The 17,141-nt window shown below is 40.8% G+C and overlaps 1 protein-coding gene and 1 long non-coding RNA gene across 3 annotated transcripts in view; both read left to right on the plus strand.

Annotated features, from left to right (window-relative positions):
• The first annotated feature begins 231 nt into the window (after nt 1-231).
• sox4b (SRY-box transcription factor 4b) lies at nt 232-4,684 on the plus strand. The gene has a single exon (XM_029451574.1). It carries the CDS (start codon nt 810-812, stop codon nt 2,052-2,054), a length of 1,245 nt encoding a protein of 414 aa, XP_029307434.1. The 5' UTR covers nt 232-809; the 3' UTR covers nt 2,055-4,684.
• A 5,491-nt stretch (nt 4,685-10,175) lies between these two features.
• The window catches only part of LOC115021854 (uncharacterized), a 102,057-nt gene continuing 95,091 nt past the window's right edge, over nt 10,176-17,141 (plus strand). For both annotated transcript variants that reach the window (XR_003833760.1, XR_003833761.1), the window contains exons 1-2: nt 10,176-10,266; nt 11,738-12,114. This is a non-coding gene — a long non-coding RNA (uncharacterized LOC115021854). The remainder of the gene's footprint in view (nt 10,267-11,737; nt 12,115-17,141) is intronic.

Raw genomic sequence — 17,141 nt, forward strand, 5'->3', positions numbered from 1 at the left:
AATTGAAGTTTCTTGTTGTATTCTGGAATGAGGTCAGACACGAGGCTCCTCATTGCACGCGCTGATTATTATTAGATTCCATTTTGGTCCAATCAGCGCCGAGGTGGGCGTGAGTTTGGCACAGAGGCAGGGTAGTGACAGCGTCGGATTGGTGGATTTTTATCGCCGTTGTATCTCCGGGAAGGGATAAATACAAGCAAGGGGGGCCGGGACTGGAGGGCTGCATGAAACTCGACTGCAGGTCTGCAGATGGAAGGCGGACAGTGTAACTCTAGGCTTCTTTTTTTCCTCCCCAGCATGCATGGCTTTTGTTTCTAGGAGAGGAGACAGAGCTGATGCAGAGAAAAGCACTTACTTTACACACTGTACTTCGGAGCCCTTTGTAAGTGCCCGGGCGCTCAGCGTGGCACTCAGTCTGCGCTCTGCAGCTGCATAGACTATGTTCAGTCACCACACGGCTGAACTGCTTTTATAACACAGAAGGCAGAGACTGAGAGGGACAGATAACAGGGTACTCAGTGGAGAGTGGGCTATACTGTCCGTGTTGTTTAAACACCTACAGAACCTGGAAGTTAAACTTTTTTTTACACATCTAGCATTTTTAAGGCTACACTGGACTGAACTGTTATCGAGTTTACAGTACATCTCAGGAGTGAATTATTTCTTGTGCGCGTTTTTTACTCAGCTCAAACTGTGAAGAGGGGGAGAAAAGAGCTGAGTTTGCTATAAAGTGAATCTGAGGACCAAGGAGAGAGGGAGAGAGAAAGAGCAAGTACACCGCTCTCCCTCTGTGTGTATAGCTGGGCAGCATGGTGCAGAAAATGAGCCACACGGAGAGCACCGCTGAGGCGCTCTCCTTTTTCGCCGGAGATTCGAGCTCCGATTCCGGGGCGTGCATGGATCTGGACCCGGCCGCCTCGCCACTCTCCCCGTGCTCCACGGCTTCTTCGACCGCAGGGGACAAGCTGGGAGAGAACCCGGCATGGTGTAAAACTCCCAGCGGCCACATCAAGAGACCCATGAATGCGTTTATGGTGTGGTCACAGATAGAGAGGAGGAAGATCATGGAGCAGTCCCCGGACATGCACAACGCTGAGATCTCCAAGAGGCTGGGGAAGCGGTGGAAGATGCTCAGAGACAGCGACAAGATCCCCTTCATCAGAGAGGCGGAGCGGCTCAGGCTCAAGCACATGGCGGACTATCCCGACTACAAGTACCGGCCGAGGAAGAAGGTCAAGGCAAGCGCCTCCAAGCCTGGCAGTAACGGAGACAAGGCAGATAAACTCAACAGTAGCTCTAACAACACCAGCACTAAGACATCCTCATCTTCCAGGAAGAATGGATCCAAATCACCCAGCAGCAGCAGACCCCACAAATCACTTTTCGGGAGCAGCAGCAGTAGCACCAAAGCATCACCGTTTGCCTCTGAGCACACATCAGAGCACCATCACAACTCTCTCTACAAGTCGAAATCTGTCTCCTCAGCAGCAAAACAGATACCGGATGCCAAGAAGCCCAAGCGGGTGTACGTCTTCGGCAGCAGCGGGGCCAACTTGAGCGTCAGCCCCGCGTCCTCCGTTGTGGTCCCGGCCAGCCCGACGCTAAGCAGCTCGGCGGACTCCAGCGACCCACTCAGCCTGTACGAGGACGCGGTCAGCGGCAGAGAGGAAGCACACTCCCCCGGCAGCAGCGGCAGCCTGGGCGGGTCTTCGGAGCGCAACGGCGGGCACACATACAGCAGTCGGCGGGATTCCTCACCGACTCCCTCCGGCTCTCATTCCTCCGCCTCGTCCCACTCGTCCTCCTCCTCTTCCTCGGAGGATGAAGAGTTTGAAGACGACTTGCTCGACATTAACCCGAGCCCCAGCTTTGATAGCATGTCGATGGGGAGCTTTGGCTCCTCGGTGCTAGACAGGGACTTAGATTTGAACTTTGAGTCCGGCTCCGGGGGCTCCCACTTCGAGTTCCCCGACTACTGCACGCCCGAAGTTAGCGAAATGATCTCCGGGGACTGGCTGGAGTCCACCATCTCCAACCTGGTGTTCACGTACTAAAGGTACAGGTAATGTCCTGCGAGCTCAAATATGACCAGAAACAGGAGTTCCTGGTACAGTGGGTGTAATAGTTTGTGTTATAACTACACCAGACTAGTAAAAAACCCGCTGAAACTAGCCCCCGTCCCTTCTCGTCCGTGTAGGCAAGAGCTGCAAATCCTTGGAAAGCTCAACTTTAAAGCGAAGAACTTGCTTTTTGAACTTTTCTTTGGATGCGTGGACTGGGGACTTTGGTTCAACCACAAAAGTGGAGTGCAAACACGAGAAGGAGAGAAAATGAGAGACTGGCAGTGTTTCCTGACAGTGAAACCTGAACTGTTTTTGAACTGAACAACTTTAACTGTGATTGATTTGCACGCTATGCGGTCCGCCGTTCACTTAATCAATGTTGTTGCTGATAAAAAAAAAGGGACATTTCACAACTTTTTACCAATCGCCAAGTGAACTTCACCACTAAAAAGGTACATAAATAGGACTGTCGTGCGACATTTTTATTGTGGTGTGTCACCGAGAGGGATTTTTAATGAAACCGAGGTGGGTTGATGTTTTTTAAAAGTCGAATATTTTCTCAAACTGCAAAAAAACATGTTAAGCATGATAGCCTACTTTGTTCCTATCTTGTGCTGAGATTTTCTGTGGGACTGTCGAGCAGTTTAAAAACTAGTATTAGGGTTATTTAAATGGATAGGTGGCGCTCGCTTTCGGTTCTTCTCTTTAAAAAAAGGACATTGAAATAATCACCAGCTGTTGTAATTTTTCAACCTTCAGGATTCAAACGCAACTTCAAATCTGTGCTGAACTTTATACACGTGTTCTCTACGATTCAGGACCAAAATTCTTTAATTTCAGATGATAGCTATAGAGAAATCCTCACCGATTTTTTTTTCATCCTCTGAGCTTTGTTTTGTACATGTATTCAGATGCCATTTTATATGGGATGTTGTATTTATATACTGGGCCAAGCATTTTCGACTTGATCATTTTTTATTTGATTTCTTGTTTACATGATCTAGTCCTGTTTTTTTCTTACACGGTTGTTTGTCAAAATGTCTGTGTCTGTCACATTTCCTTCTCAGGCGAAGGGCTAGAGTTTTAAAAAACACAACTTTTGATTTCATTTTATATTTAAATGTACACACTTTTTGGACACTTAAAAGAGAGGAAACAGTTTGATTATTTTCTCAGTGTATTTTTGTACAAATCTATATAGAAAATGGGGGAGTCAACAATCTGTGTGTGTAGCCTACTAATACAGCTGTATTGGATTTCCTAATTTTTAATACCCCGGCAGGCTGGTTTTCTTGCTGCCTTCATGTGCTCATGGTAAACTCGTACTTATGACCGTCTGTCGCCAGTTCAAATGCTTTTGTAAGGACAGCCAGCAAAATAGACCTTCTATCACTGTGGTGCCTGTAGTTTAATTTGAGAAATTTAAGGCACCAAGGTATTTTTTACGTAAGTGACCTGACCAGATGGCATAATAAGAATTAGATGTGTAATTCGTGTTTTAATTCACAAATTTGGCAAACTTTCTTTGAGTTTTACCAGCAGATACTGACAAGACTTATTTGATGTCCAATCCCCGAACATCCTGTATTGTCAGTACAGACCCAATATACTTAACTACAGTTATAAGGATGCAATTCCGATTTTTCCTACAGCACATGAAAGCAGCACCAGCCTTTGTATCTGCCTACCTTCTACGTTTACAGTGCCAGTCTGCAGGCTCCTTAAAGACACAGGAATGCATTATTTCTAAAGGCTATTCCTGTGGACCATGTGGGTTTAACAGCATCAATATCTTAAGCAGCCACTTGTTTTTTTTTGCATTTCCCGTCAGATATCTTGCCTATGACAACAAATGAGGAGATTGTAGCTTTAAATTTGACTTATTTCTTGATGTTTTCATTAATTGATGTCACATTTGCCAATCAACCTCTGGATTGAATAGGCTTTTAAAACAGCAAGCAAACAACAAGGATGATGACATCAAGCATATTCAAATTTCTGACTTGAGTTCCGCAACACCTACTTGTACTGCGTTTCTCATTGTATTTGAATATATAATCTTTTCTACTTCTCAGCTAACTATTAGCTAATAATTGTTTTAGTATCTTTATGGCATGGTGAATAGCATTTGTATTTCAGATTCAGGTTACTAGCTGTTGTGTTTTTCAGAAAAAATGAAAAAATGAGGAAAAACGATGAAACGTGAACTCGATCTTTGTATATTTGACTGTATCATAAAGCAAAAAGATTGTGTGTTTATGTACGTTGTTGCTATCGAAGACAGGCACTGTCTAGAACTGCTATCTTTTACACATCCTTACTTTCATTTAAGGTGGTCAGTTCAGGACTCTTTTTTATATATATATGAAAGCATTTTTAAATATATGACTTTATTTTTCATCCATCCTGTGCAATATGCTGTGTAGAATTATCATTTATTGTCTCTAATCATGCCATAATCAAAGGAACCACCCTTTTTTTGTGACTCAGAGAGAGGGGGGGGAACTCATGCCAGCTAAATTGTGTCCATTCACTGCCTGTCAGATTGTTGATATAAACTTGTGTACAGAACTTTTTCAAGGAAGGAAATAAATATCAGCTGGAACTGAAACTCAACAACTCTTTTCTTCATTCTTGAACTTTATTTCTCTCTTTGACTCTCAACAGCAGGCAGAAAGTGACACGTTTGTATACACAGATTCCATAAAGATTGGAGAAAAGCTAATCCTGATTATCATTAACAACTTTCTGCATTGATTAGCACGCCATTAATCTTTTGAAAATGCTTTCCAAAAAGATATACAATGTGAGTAAGAATTCAAAGCAAGAACACACAGGTCCATCACAAGCTTATCACTTATCACTACTCATTTAACCTTTTACTATATGGATTGATTTCCAAATTTAAAGCCACTTTAATGGTGTGATAACATACTGCATCATAACCAATAACCACCTACTTCTTTTGAGGGAAGCACAGATGATTGTGGGCATGACAGCGTGAAATGAAAGGCCATATTTTCTATAACTCATTCGTTTAGTAATTCACAAGTAAAAATATTGTTTTGCAAACATCTCCTGAACATCTATGAAAAAGTTTAACATTAAGTGAGTATTGTCCCTGTCTGCACTTCCTTAACACTGTTTTCAGAGTGTAAATGGCCTACAGATGGTCCACCAAGCTTTTGGAAAGCTCTTCACTGAGCTATGAAAAAGCACACTTTTATTCCCAGTTACACTACAGTAGGCATGACTGATTTTGAGAGTTTTATATCAGACTCCCCTCTCTACAGACTTACGATGCATGGTCTTGATTCTGTAAAGCCTTTGGGAAGCTTACAGCAAGCACACTGGAGCCAAGAAATAGATGCATTTATACAGACTCAGACAGAGCAAATCAATAAGATTATTTTAACCCTGTCGTGACACATATTTGATAGGTTTTCATGTTAAGTCCCCATAAGGCTTAAGTCTACATCATGCATTCAAACTATATCTTAGTAGGGGAGTGTTGATCTGAGACCCGGATGTCCCATAGTGTTGATTATATGACCATATGACATGACATAGCTTAGAAAGAAGTCAACACACAAATTGTAATCCCAACAAAACTGAAGCACATTGATTAACCTGTACCTTAGCTTATCTTTTGATTTGAAGATGTGTCACAAATCCCAATAAATTACCAATTGAAAGATTCACATGAATTGTTACAAGTGTAAAACACAATTAATGAATGAATAACAATGGATGCATGGACAGAACTAAAAACAATCACTGTTAAAAAAGATGATGCATTAGAGAATGCCTGCTGATATAAATGGATGCATCCTTCATCACATCATCCCGTGAAAAGTCAATACTCATAGACTCCTCTCAAGCCAAGAACCCACCTTGAAATGCTAAACTGTGCTGACCAGATGAAGCTTCACAGAGAGCTACTATGAACACATATGTACCTTGTACAGGTAGTGTATCCATTTACCTAGAGGCCACATTAAACACACCATAATGTGACCAAGGTGAGCAGTTTTCACCTTCTCCTGACTAACAGCACTGTTTCATTACTAATGTGCTTCTTGACTAGCCAATTATGCTGCCTGCTTAGGTTTGTCTAATTGCCTAAAATGTATTCCTTCTGAAGAATAAAATCTCGCTCCTTTACATCATGAATCAAAGCTGAAACACATTCTAGGGTCACTTTAATTGGCTGAATGATAAGGAATGGCTGTAATAAAGGCTGTTTATTGGAGAATACACAATTATCGCTTCAAAAGGTAAATCTTGTGCTACATCCCGGGCAAACTGATTCTATTTTATTCTAGCCTGTTGTGCTGCTGTATGCTGGCTGTCTGGTGTTCAGACAGTCATGATTCCCCCTCCCCCTCTCCCAGACATACCCTTATCGTGGGGGAAGGGCTGGTTTAGCAGCAGTCAGCCAAGGGCCCTCCAGCATAACTGACAAGCATGTCTGTCTCTCTACGGTATGTGTGTGTTTGTGTGCATGTGGTTGGAATTCTATGCATACAATTGAACCCCATGACACGACTATCCCTGCAGTAAGAGCAGATAGTGTATGTCTACCTCACACATTAACAAACATGTCTTATTTAAAAATGTCTTTTGTCAGTAGTATAAAACAGCAAACTGTGTAACAATATTACATCAAGGAATCTTCACCGTGCAGTATGAACGTTGCAGTATGTATTTATTGTGTTCGACTTCCTTGAAGCAATATTTTAGCACTATTCTATTGCATAACTGCTTAATTGGTTGTATGAAATTACAGGTGCCATAGCTTCTACTGTGAGGAGCCATTATGTACGGTACCAACACCAATGGTTGATTTAGTTCATAGAGCTATGCATTTAGTAATGTTGAAATTAGATGCAAAACGTAGGCTATGTAGCAAGCCAGCTCATGCAATTCATTATCTGTCAAACATGTCGTACACTGTACGGTATGTAGCCAATGCCAATAAGCACTCTTGTGCATGTCAAATTAGTTTAATTGCCTGTATGTAATAAGTGGGTAATTAACAAGATGTTCAGTATGTATTTCATAAAAATTATGCCATCAAAATCATGTTCACTTTATCCACCATATACAATATTATATACAGGAATTGATATTGGTGTCATGAGTTATGAGGTAAGAATGAGATAAAAGATCAGACATTTGAATTGTGCAACGTTTCCATCTAACAGAGGTCTTCCTCAGGCATTTTGCTTCACTTTGATTGTTGCTCCAGCTCCTGCAGAAGTTTTTTGGACTTGCACAACCTGTATATCTTCAACATAAATTCCCATTAATAGGACAACAGTAGAAGAGATAAGTACAAGATGCAAACCAGACAACACATGCAACTGTTTTTTGTACAGTACATTCAACATTCATTGCTATGCTTACAGTTGAAGAGGCAATACAGTGAGTGTGCACTAGTGCATTAATCCATAAGTGATTTTATGAAGCTGCTATAACCAAGACCTTGTAGCATTATACCAAAATGCAGATATTATATGCATTTTATCCAAGCTTAATTAGCTGTGTGTCTACTGTCTACTGACTTTACACAGAATGCAAACACTGTGTTCTTTTTAACTGGCAGATGTATGCACTTTGTATTAGCCAGTAGTGTATTTTACTTAATCTGTGGTAGTTTAATCTTGCAAATTTTACTAACAGCTCCAGCACTTTTGTGTGTGTGTGTTAAGGAGCTTTAAGCTGTACTGTATGTAGCCTGTTCAGTGTGCAGTCTCATGCCTGGCTCAGCTGACTCCGCAGTGGGAGATATGCAGGCAGCAGCCAGGGCCGAGCAGAGCGGGCTGACTGCTGGAGTCAGCGGCCCAGTAAAACCAACCACAGCGGGGAGGATAAGAGCTCTGCTGGAAGGGGGGGGAGGGAAGAGAGGCATGACTATATCTCTATGTCTGCCTGTCTGTATATGTATACGCTCAGCCCAGAGGGGGTGGATGGTGTAGTGATGGTGGTGTTGATAGTGGGGGTATGACTACTTCTCCCCTCTCTCTGTTTTATGCATTTTTGAAAACTTATTTTCTGTCTTTTTTTTTTACTTACACCACTGTTGTTTTCAATTCACACGGCAGTAGCAACACCTTTTTCATTATTTATTTCTATCTGTCTATGAATGAAGGACACAGCGTTAGTGTCTGTTATATATTTACTTCTACTTCTTCTAATCTCTACCTGACTTACTTTGTCTGTGTTTCTGAGATGCTCCTTTAGGCTTCCATTCACGCAAACATAAACATCATGCAAACTGCAACTCACAGACACATTCCTGATTGTCTGGTTTGTTTTCAGGACCCAGGTAGTTGTGGGTGAGAGTGATACTTCCTGTGTGTCTGCCAAGAGGCGGAAGACCTACCTGTGTGTAGCAGCAGACACACAGGATGTACATGATGCAGCCTCATATTTTTCTGCCTGCTAACGTGACACTGTATCTGCATCTGCATATGCATGTCTGTTATCTGGTCTGGTAGATGTCTTTCTCTGGGGCATGAAAATATTACAATCAGGACAAAGATGAAGCCTCTCAACTGGGGGAGGCACAGTCACGACTGACTCTCTGCCTCTGCTTGTCTCTGTTGTCTACTATACTTCCCTCCCCTGCATCCCCTCCCAACACACACACACACACACACGCACACGCACACACACACACACGCACACGCACACACACACACACACACACACACACACACACACACACACACACACACAGAGGAAAAATGCCACCACTGGCTCAAACACCCTCCTTTACCACGTTGTGTTACTATATACCTGTAAATGGTCTTGCTAAATCAGTGCTATGTCTAAAAAAACAACACACACACACACACACACACACACACACTGATGCATTTGAATGTAGTTTGACCACCTGTGTAAAGAACTCTGACAGGTATTCTGTCTCACTTTTTGATACACAAACCTAAATATTCTTACTTATTGTCCTCAGTTTAACCAAATCTTAGAAAACAATTAGGTTTATGTTTGTAATAAGCTGCATGTGTTTATAATAAACTGGACTGATAATTAAAACCGAGTCATATTGCAAGTCTAGCTTATATAAATACCACATGTGCATGTATGTGCGTTTAAACAATTAATCTAGTTATATATAATTAAATGAACGGAGTACAATTAAGTCATTAAATAATGATAGAAATATACCTGTAACATGTAAACACATCAAAAGGTAGAAGCTGAGAATCAACAAGATGAATGAGACAACTTTTCTAAACCTCACAGGCCTCCAGATGATGCTTTTCAGTTTAAGAGGTTTCACCTTGTAGCAGTGTTGCTATTGTTTATATTTACTGCCACTCTGTGCATTACAAAACAAAGAGACATGTTTTTCTTTTGTCTCTTCCTTTGTTCCCCTGCTGCTGCTACTGCTGCTGCTGCTGCTGCTGCTGCTGCTGCTGCTGCTGCTGCTGCTGCTGCTGCTGCTGCTGCTGTCCAGACACAATGGTAGTCTCCAAGCGGTGAATCCAGGAAAGTTTTTGTGAGCTGCAGCAGTGCTATTTGCACACTTGACATTGAGAAAAAAAGGCGAGAAAGGGAAGAACTTATGAAGCAGAGAGTGTGACAGCTTTGTTACTCTTAGTGGGCTCTTGAATAAGAGAAGAGAGAGAGAGAGAGAGAGAGAGAGAGAGAGAGAGAGAGAGAGAGAGAGAGAGAGAGAGAGAGAGAGAGAGAGAGAGAGAGAGAGAGAGAGAGAGAGAGAGTTATCAAAGAGGGAAACATGTAAGATGCTTTGAGGTGAGTAACACAATGTTAAAATAATGAATGAAATTAAGATAAATGAATATGTCATAACAGATAGAGAGACTGATTAGTTATTTGACTGGGGAAAACTAAGTAAACTGATCAAATGAAGTTAGTGAGTGTATACAAATAAATAAATAAATCTAATTTGAAACCAAACCATTCCACCGTGCTCCCTGTTAGTAATCAGACACATCCACAGTCCGTCTGTACTGTTGTGTGCATAGTTGTTTGACTTTGAGAGGGCGGGACTCTTTAGAGAGCGAAATGAACTAGGCGCGGCCAAAAGGAGCCCCATCCATCTATCACACGTGTAGACAAAGGGGGACTCCACAACACAAAGCTAGATGTGCCCTCTCAAACTTTTTCCACGACGCACGGCGACGCGCAAAGAGCTAAACACCCCCAGGTGAGTTGTCTTCTATCTTTACTTGCACCCCCGGCGTGATTTTCGAATTTAATTTTCAGTTAAAAGTTGCTGCTGTAGTTGGTGCGTCAGCGCTCAAACTTGAGCACAAAGCAGGAGAGAGAGAGGGAGAGAGACATAGAGAATGAGAGGCAGCGGAGAGAGAGAGAGCGAGAGGAGCGGTCCCCTTTTCCTTTGTCTGATGCAGGGCGCTTTGAGGAGAGAACTTGAGGGGATGCTCAGGCACGCATCTTTATATCGCTTAATAATACTCAACATATGATACTTAAAATTAAATGTCAGTGAGCCTTAGTAGAGTTTGTGCTGCTGCCGTATTTTTGTCTCTTGGGGATGTTGCGACGCACAAGACAAAGCAACTGCCTGTCAGAGGTTTGCGGAGAAAAGGAACTTTTACGCACACTGGAAAAAAAGACAAAGTGACAAGTATTAGTTGACAAATAGTTTGTAAATAGTTTTCACCTCGTGCAGTAGTTTTATGGCAGTGGTGGTCGGAGTCTTGCGAAGTTGCCAGTGCACTGAGGGAATTCAGAACAATGCAATCAGGTGTAAAGTCTCTAAGAAACGAAACTGTGACACAGAATTCCACTTGTTGCACGAATAAGGAATAATGTTTGGAGGCAAAAAAATGAATATTAAATATGAATGTTTTAAAAACCACCAAGCAACTTGTTAGAGTGTATTGGAAACAGAGCAACAGGTATAAGTCGCTGCAGCTTCTTTGTTACAGTAAAGGCTCCTTTGTTCTCAGTCCATACAAAGAAAACCAGCAGAAATGAGCGCAAATCCACAAGGAAACAACTTTTTTAAACGCTTAAAATGATTTTCACGAGATAAAAAAATATTTTAAATTTTGTTGTTTAATCTCCAAACTGTAGAATATGCCTTTATTCCCATTTTCTTTTAAATATATAAAACCTGACGGAGCACTTCAACATAAATAGTTATTAACTTAAGGTTTATTTTAGAGTTTCACCTTGAATTGAATTATGTGTCTAAAACATAACGAATGTAGTTTACATGATTTTTCAAAACTTTCTTCATTATGTGAAGGTGTGGCCAAGCAAACAACTTGTTTGAATTTGCTGCATTCCATTGTATAGTAGCCCTACCCTAAAACCTTTCATTAGGCAACATGGAATAAAAAATGTACACTAACAGGATGCATTTGTTTTATTAAACAGAATGAGTTTTGCATTCTGTAAAACATTTGGTTTTGGATACATTTGTTTTTTCAACTTTTTCCAATTTATACCGCTCATTACAACTTTCACACAGCCTAACATATTAACACCTAATGTGTTTGCTGACTATGATTTATCATATAATGTATCATTCATTCATTTTCTTTTTGTTTATTTAACCAGTTTTAAGCAATGAACATATGTGTTGCACTTACATAAAGTTTTAATGCTTTCAATCTTTTTTCCTTGATTCCTCTGGGATCTGTCTTTAGGTGGATTTTAACACCAGATTAACCAGCAAAGCGTTTGTCTCCTGTTGGAGGTTATGGCAAAAAGAAGGAGAAGTGGAAATAACATGGAAGATGTACAGAGTCACCTATCAAGTGGCTTTTAAGACGCAGAGGAGGATTAAGAGACTGTGCAGTTTTCTTTTGGAGAAGGTGAAGACTCTTCTCAGAAGGATTTAAACTTCAGGAGCAGCAGTGCCAAGCGGGATGCATTTTAGGCAGACTTGGAACTCTGAAACTCATGGAGACTTTGAGGATTATAAAAAATATGTAGTGTGTCTCTCCACAAGACAACTTTCCAGCCCAAAGTCACTGGGATAGCAGGATATTGCATTTGTGATCCTCCTCGGCCCTTCGCATGGGTAGGTAATATTACTTTGTTCTGAGTTGTGGAACTTGTTCAACTCCTTGTTTGTTTGTCTTGCTCAGTTGGAAACAAAATTGACAAGTAAATCCCCCCAACACACACACCTCTATTTATTTCACATTAATATCAGTTGAATTTTTGCTGGGTTTCCCCTTTACGTGGCTATTCATGGTACACTAACACAAAGCTGTTTCAAGGGCAAGAAATAAAATTGAGATGCATTTGATAAGAATGTATTTTGAGGTACATAAAAAGAAAAAAGAAATAAAGATACTGTATATATATTTATATATACTGTACATATATTTATATACTGTATATATATATATATATATATATATATATATATATATATATATATATATATATATATATATATATATACTGTATATATATTTATATATATATATGCATTGGACCATTCTCAGCATTTTTCCTCTTACCTGTGGTAGTTTTGGAGACAACCATAATGTGATTATGTCATTCCCCGGTTCATCATATCATGTCAGTCACAAGTCATCGCTCACCAGAAATGAAGTCAATACAAACAGTTTGGACAATCTGGAATCTGAACTTTATTTTATGGATACAAAAACGTTACTACAGCCTGGAATTTTGCAAATGGTCGACACAACTTGCAGGGTTGACTTTTCACAGATCGAAACCCAATAAAGAATCTCATGAACACGGACAATTTAAAGGCAAACGTTTGAGGCTCTACATGTTCACTAGCCTATTTGCTGCAAATATGTAATTATTAAATAATTGAATGTTGACAATTATTGATAGGCTACATGCATAGTTCTTGGTATACACTACATAAACCTTTATTTTTAATTTGACAAGACCATACCTTTTCCTGACTGATCAGATTTTGTATACAAACTTTATTAAGTTTTACTTAACTTGACTTAACCAGTGCAACGTGTTGGGCCTAATTCATTTGTTCTCAGTCAGTTCTTATGTGTAACATTTGCTTTGAGGTGTAGCAGTTGTAGTTGCTTTTATATGACTAGTGCTCTTTTATGCAGCTAGTAGTTTTATTGCTGAACTGACCCGTTCTCTCGTCAAAAAATTTCATTGTACCATTGACCCTGTGTTAACCAACACGTGACAAATACAACTGAAACTTGAACTTGAACTAATTTGATTTACAAGTGCACAGCAGTTGCGTGAATTGTCATCTGACCTGTGGTATTGTTGCAAATGTTTCTTCCTTTAGTTCAGGCAGAACAGGCGAGAGGAAGCTCTGAAATGAAGAAGATTAATTTATATAGCCTGTTTTTATGCAGCTGTTAATTTAGGCTGTTAAATCTTGGAAAAAAGCCATGAGAGATGCAGTCAGCCCTCTTAACCTGTGCTTATACTTCTGCCAGTGTGAAGGAGAGAGAGAGAGAGCAAGACTCGCCTTATCAATGATGTCATTGAGGGCCAATGAGAGCATGCAGTGGTACTTGTCGACATCCAAGCTCCGCCTCCGGCCTCTGTGCATGGCAGCCCACATGGTCCTGCAACAGCATCACATTCTCACCATGCCGTACTCTGCTGCAGAGAGAGGCAAAGACACAGAGATGTTGCTCTTGGCTGTGTGCTCTGATTTTAATCTCCTGTGTCCGCTCAGAAATAGCTTGTTTATTACTGGAACAACATATGCAAGGAACAACTTGAGGAGTGGGGAGAGAAAACATTTTTGTTGTTTACATTAATAATTAGCCAAAAATGCATCAGGCCTTGAAGTGTTAGATGCAAATGTGTATGGGAGGAAACTACATTCAGGCTGGTGAAGATAAATTATCGAAGTGGTACACTTAGCCAACTGATTTTTTTTAGGTGGCAGTAAATTAGCGTATGCTTTTAAAGGCTAAATAACAGAAAATAAATGACCTTGATTCAACCAAAAACATCACATTCATAGGGAAAAGAACATAAGACTACCTGACAATATCGATGTCAGCTTAACGACAATCAACCCGTACTTGCGAACAGTAGCGTTTTAAGACTCTGGGAAAACATGACATTTACCTGCCTTCTGCTTTTGTTGTGGAACAGGCTCAGGATCAGTGGGAATGTGGGTCAGTCAACACTGTCACACACAGGTGGAACAGATGTAGGTCAGTGGTAGAGGATGGGTTCTGATGAGTCAGGCATCTACAGGAAGTAGGGACAGAGGATGCAAGAGAGAGACATGTTAATGTGTTTGCAATACAGAATCAATTGTTTCTAATTCTGTATGCACGCATTGTAGCTTTACATACAAATAATATATGTGTGTCATTTTTGCCTTTTTCATAACATGTGTAAGTAGATCCGATGCTCGACAGATACAGTTCTTCTTAAAACATTTGGAGTTCCACAACCATCCTTCCCTACTATGTACCTACTGTAGAATACGAGCCTAACCCTAACCCAGTTAATGAACTTGTGAGTAAAACAGAAACATCAAGTTCAGCAGAACTAACCGCTGTGACAGGCCCAGCACTGAGCTCTTAATAAGCATCGCGCAGGCATGCTTTCTGCTATAATACAGTCTGCTCCACTGTGTGTAGCTTAATTACATTGCTTATCGGTAATGCCATTATCAAGTACAGTGCAGTTTTCATAACATTTGATATTTGGTGGACGCTTTATGAGAAAATGCCTTTTTTTATTTGTACAGACGTCCCAGTGGGAGTTGAGCTTCTAAACCTAATCCATTGAGTTACATGGGACAACATTTGCACAGCAATCTGTGGCATCTTCCAGCTCTGAAGTCTCAATATCCCTCTAAGCTGGAATGCTCATTAAAATGGGCAATGGTTTCACACCATCTCTGTGTCTGCAGCATATGCACAACTAAATCTGTGTCACCATAATCTCTCATCCCATCTGTATTTGCTATTACACTAATATAAAGTACTTCATTCTTTTTTTCTGGTGAAGTCTGATTATGAACACAAAGGCTATTCCGGTGGTGGAGCAAAGTAGCACATTGAGACCAATCCTACAGACATCAGTGTATTCTATAGTCTGCGTTATTCTTTTCTAGTTTTTCTTTTTTTAAAGCATGGCATGTCTGTGAGCTGGCCTGATGTTATGCAAAGTACATTAGACTAGAATATCAGTCCTAGAATAACTAATCACCACCGTAAGCCTAATTCTCTCAGACATTCTGTGGTCAGCCTCAGGAAAGCTATCAGCTTTAGTTCTACCAATCATTGCATGTAGCTTGTGGGAAATACATGAAATCACTTTAATGCATAGTTAAGGTCAAATCTGTTTTTGCAGTAATTTATATTTACACATGACACACTGCTGTTTATGTTTACATTGTGCTTTTTTAAATTCATACAATTTTTGCAGTCTGAAACATACTTTTTGATGCTCTGATTCAACCACTGACAGATGGACAAATACATTTCAAGCTGGATCTTAAAAGTGCAACAGCCGCTCAAACTGATTTTGTATGACAAAAAAAAAAATTGACTCAATCGATTAAGTGCTCAAAAATAGCAAAGATAATAATTTGGTTGAATTTTGGTTGATGTTCCCTTTGTGAACACCAGCAAGTCATTCAGGACTCTACACTGTGGGTACAGTACAGTAAATTACGGTGCAGTAAAACATTAGGCCCACCATCACTAATCATGACGACAGTCCTGATTCTCCGAGCTACAGGCATTCTGTGGTCATCCTTTTGCAAACTATCACAGCTTAGTTTTACCACTCAGCGCCTGTAGCCACGAGATAAGTTAACGTGCTCTGCTGCCATGCTAATACATACCCGCACTGGGGGGGATAGGAATAAATTATTTCTTTATGACTGCGCACAAGACAGAACGTTTGAAGGAGGAGAGGGAGAGATAGAGAGGGAACATAGGGAGATGAAGCACGGAAAAGAGACATGGGGGTAAATGGTGGGTAGGAAAGAAAGGAGGGAGCGAGAGAGAGAGAGAGATGGAGAGAAAAAGTGAGACAGAAGGAGAGGGAAGGGGGAGAGAAGAGAGAGGAAAAGGACAAGACAGATAGCAAGCTTTATAGTGCTCTTTATATCTGTCTCTCTTCAGTTTATAGTAATTCTCTCACCATGACGGAGTGGGGTAATCATTTTTATTTCTGACTGTGACTGAGTTTACGGAAAACATAGTCCTCCAGAGCTTCCTCACTCTTTACAGCCAATAAGACTGGTAACTGAAAGGCTTTTTCCTAGATATCGGTAATATTGGAATGAGCTCATGAGCTACACAAGGTTTGCTTTGGCAAATAGTAGCTGAACCGATTTACTTTACTGCTGTGACCTGAAAACCATCCAGCCTGCATCCACCATTGCATGACCTTTGGAGGGATTTGGTCCTAGTTTGAAGAATTCAAATCATGCTGTGAGAAATAGCTGGAGGATAATTTTAAATATTGGTGCAATGACTGAAATCCACCTAGAACATTGTTATTGCTTTTAGTGCGGAAAGGCAAGGATTTAGATCTCTGAGGGAAGATGAGGACAGGACTTTGTCATGTAGATTGCTATTTAGTTATTTTATGTTTGGGTGTAAATGTTAATGTCTTGCTGTGTGCTGCATTGTTTGCTTAATCTTTTCTGCCTACTGCACATTTGCCCTCTGGGATGTTAGTGGACTCAAAACCAAACGGCATACAATAGCATGACAAACAAGTCGGAAAACTCATAAAGGTAAGCGCCAAATCAAAATTCACTGGATGGGAGCGCACATGGTGTGTCACGCAGCAGGTCTAACTGCTCCTGAAGATATTGCTTTCTTCACCTCCTCCTAGCACAGGTGTAGATATAGCGACACAGTTTCCAATAAGAGCGTCAGCCAGTTGTCTGTCTATTACAGTTCAACTTATCACCTCCATAAATGCACAGCATGTTGCTGTCTGGGGATGAATAGATAATCCCTCTAAAGACTGGGGTTTTATCAAAGCTAAACCCCCCCCCCCCCCACACACACACATACACACACGTACAGCCATGCATTAGGAAAACCCACATGGGAACACACAGAGCAACAACACACAGACGCACGTATG

Source organism: Cottoperca gobio, chromosome 16 (assembly GCF_900634415.1).
Source record: "Cottoperca gobio chromosome 16, fCotGob3.1, whole genome shotgun sequence".
Taxonomy (NCBI): Eukaryota; Metazoa; Chordata; class Actinopteri; order Perciformes; family Bovichtidae; genus Cottoperca; species Cottoperca gobio.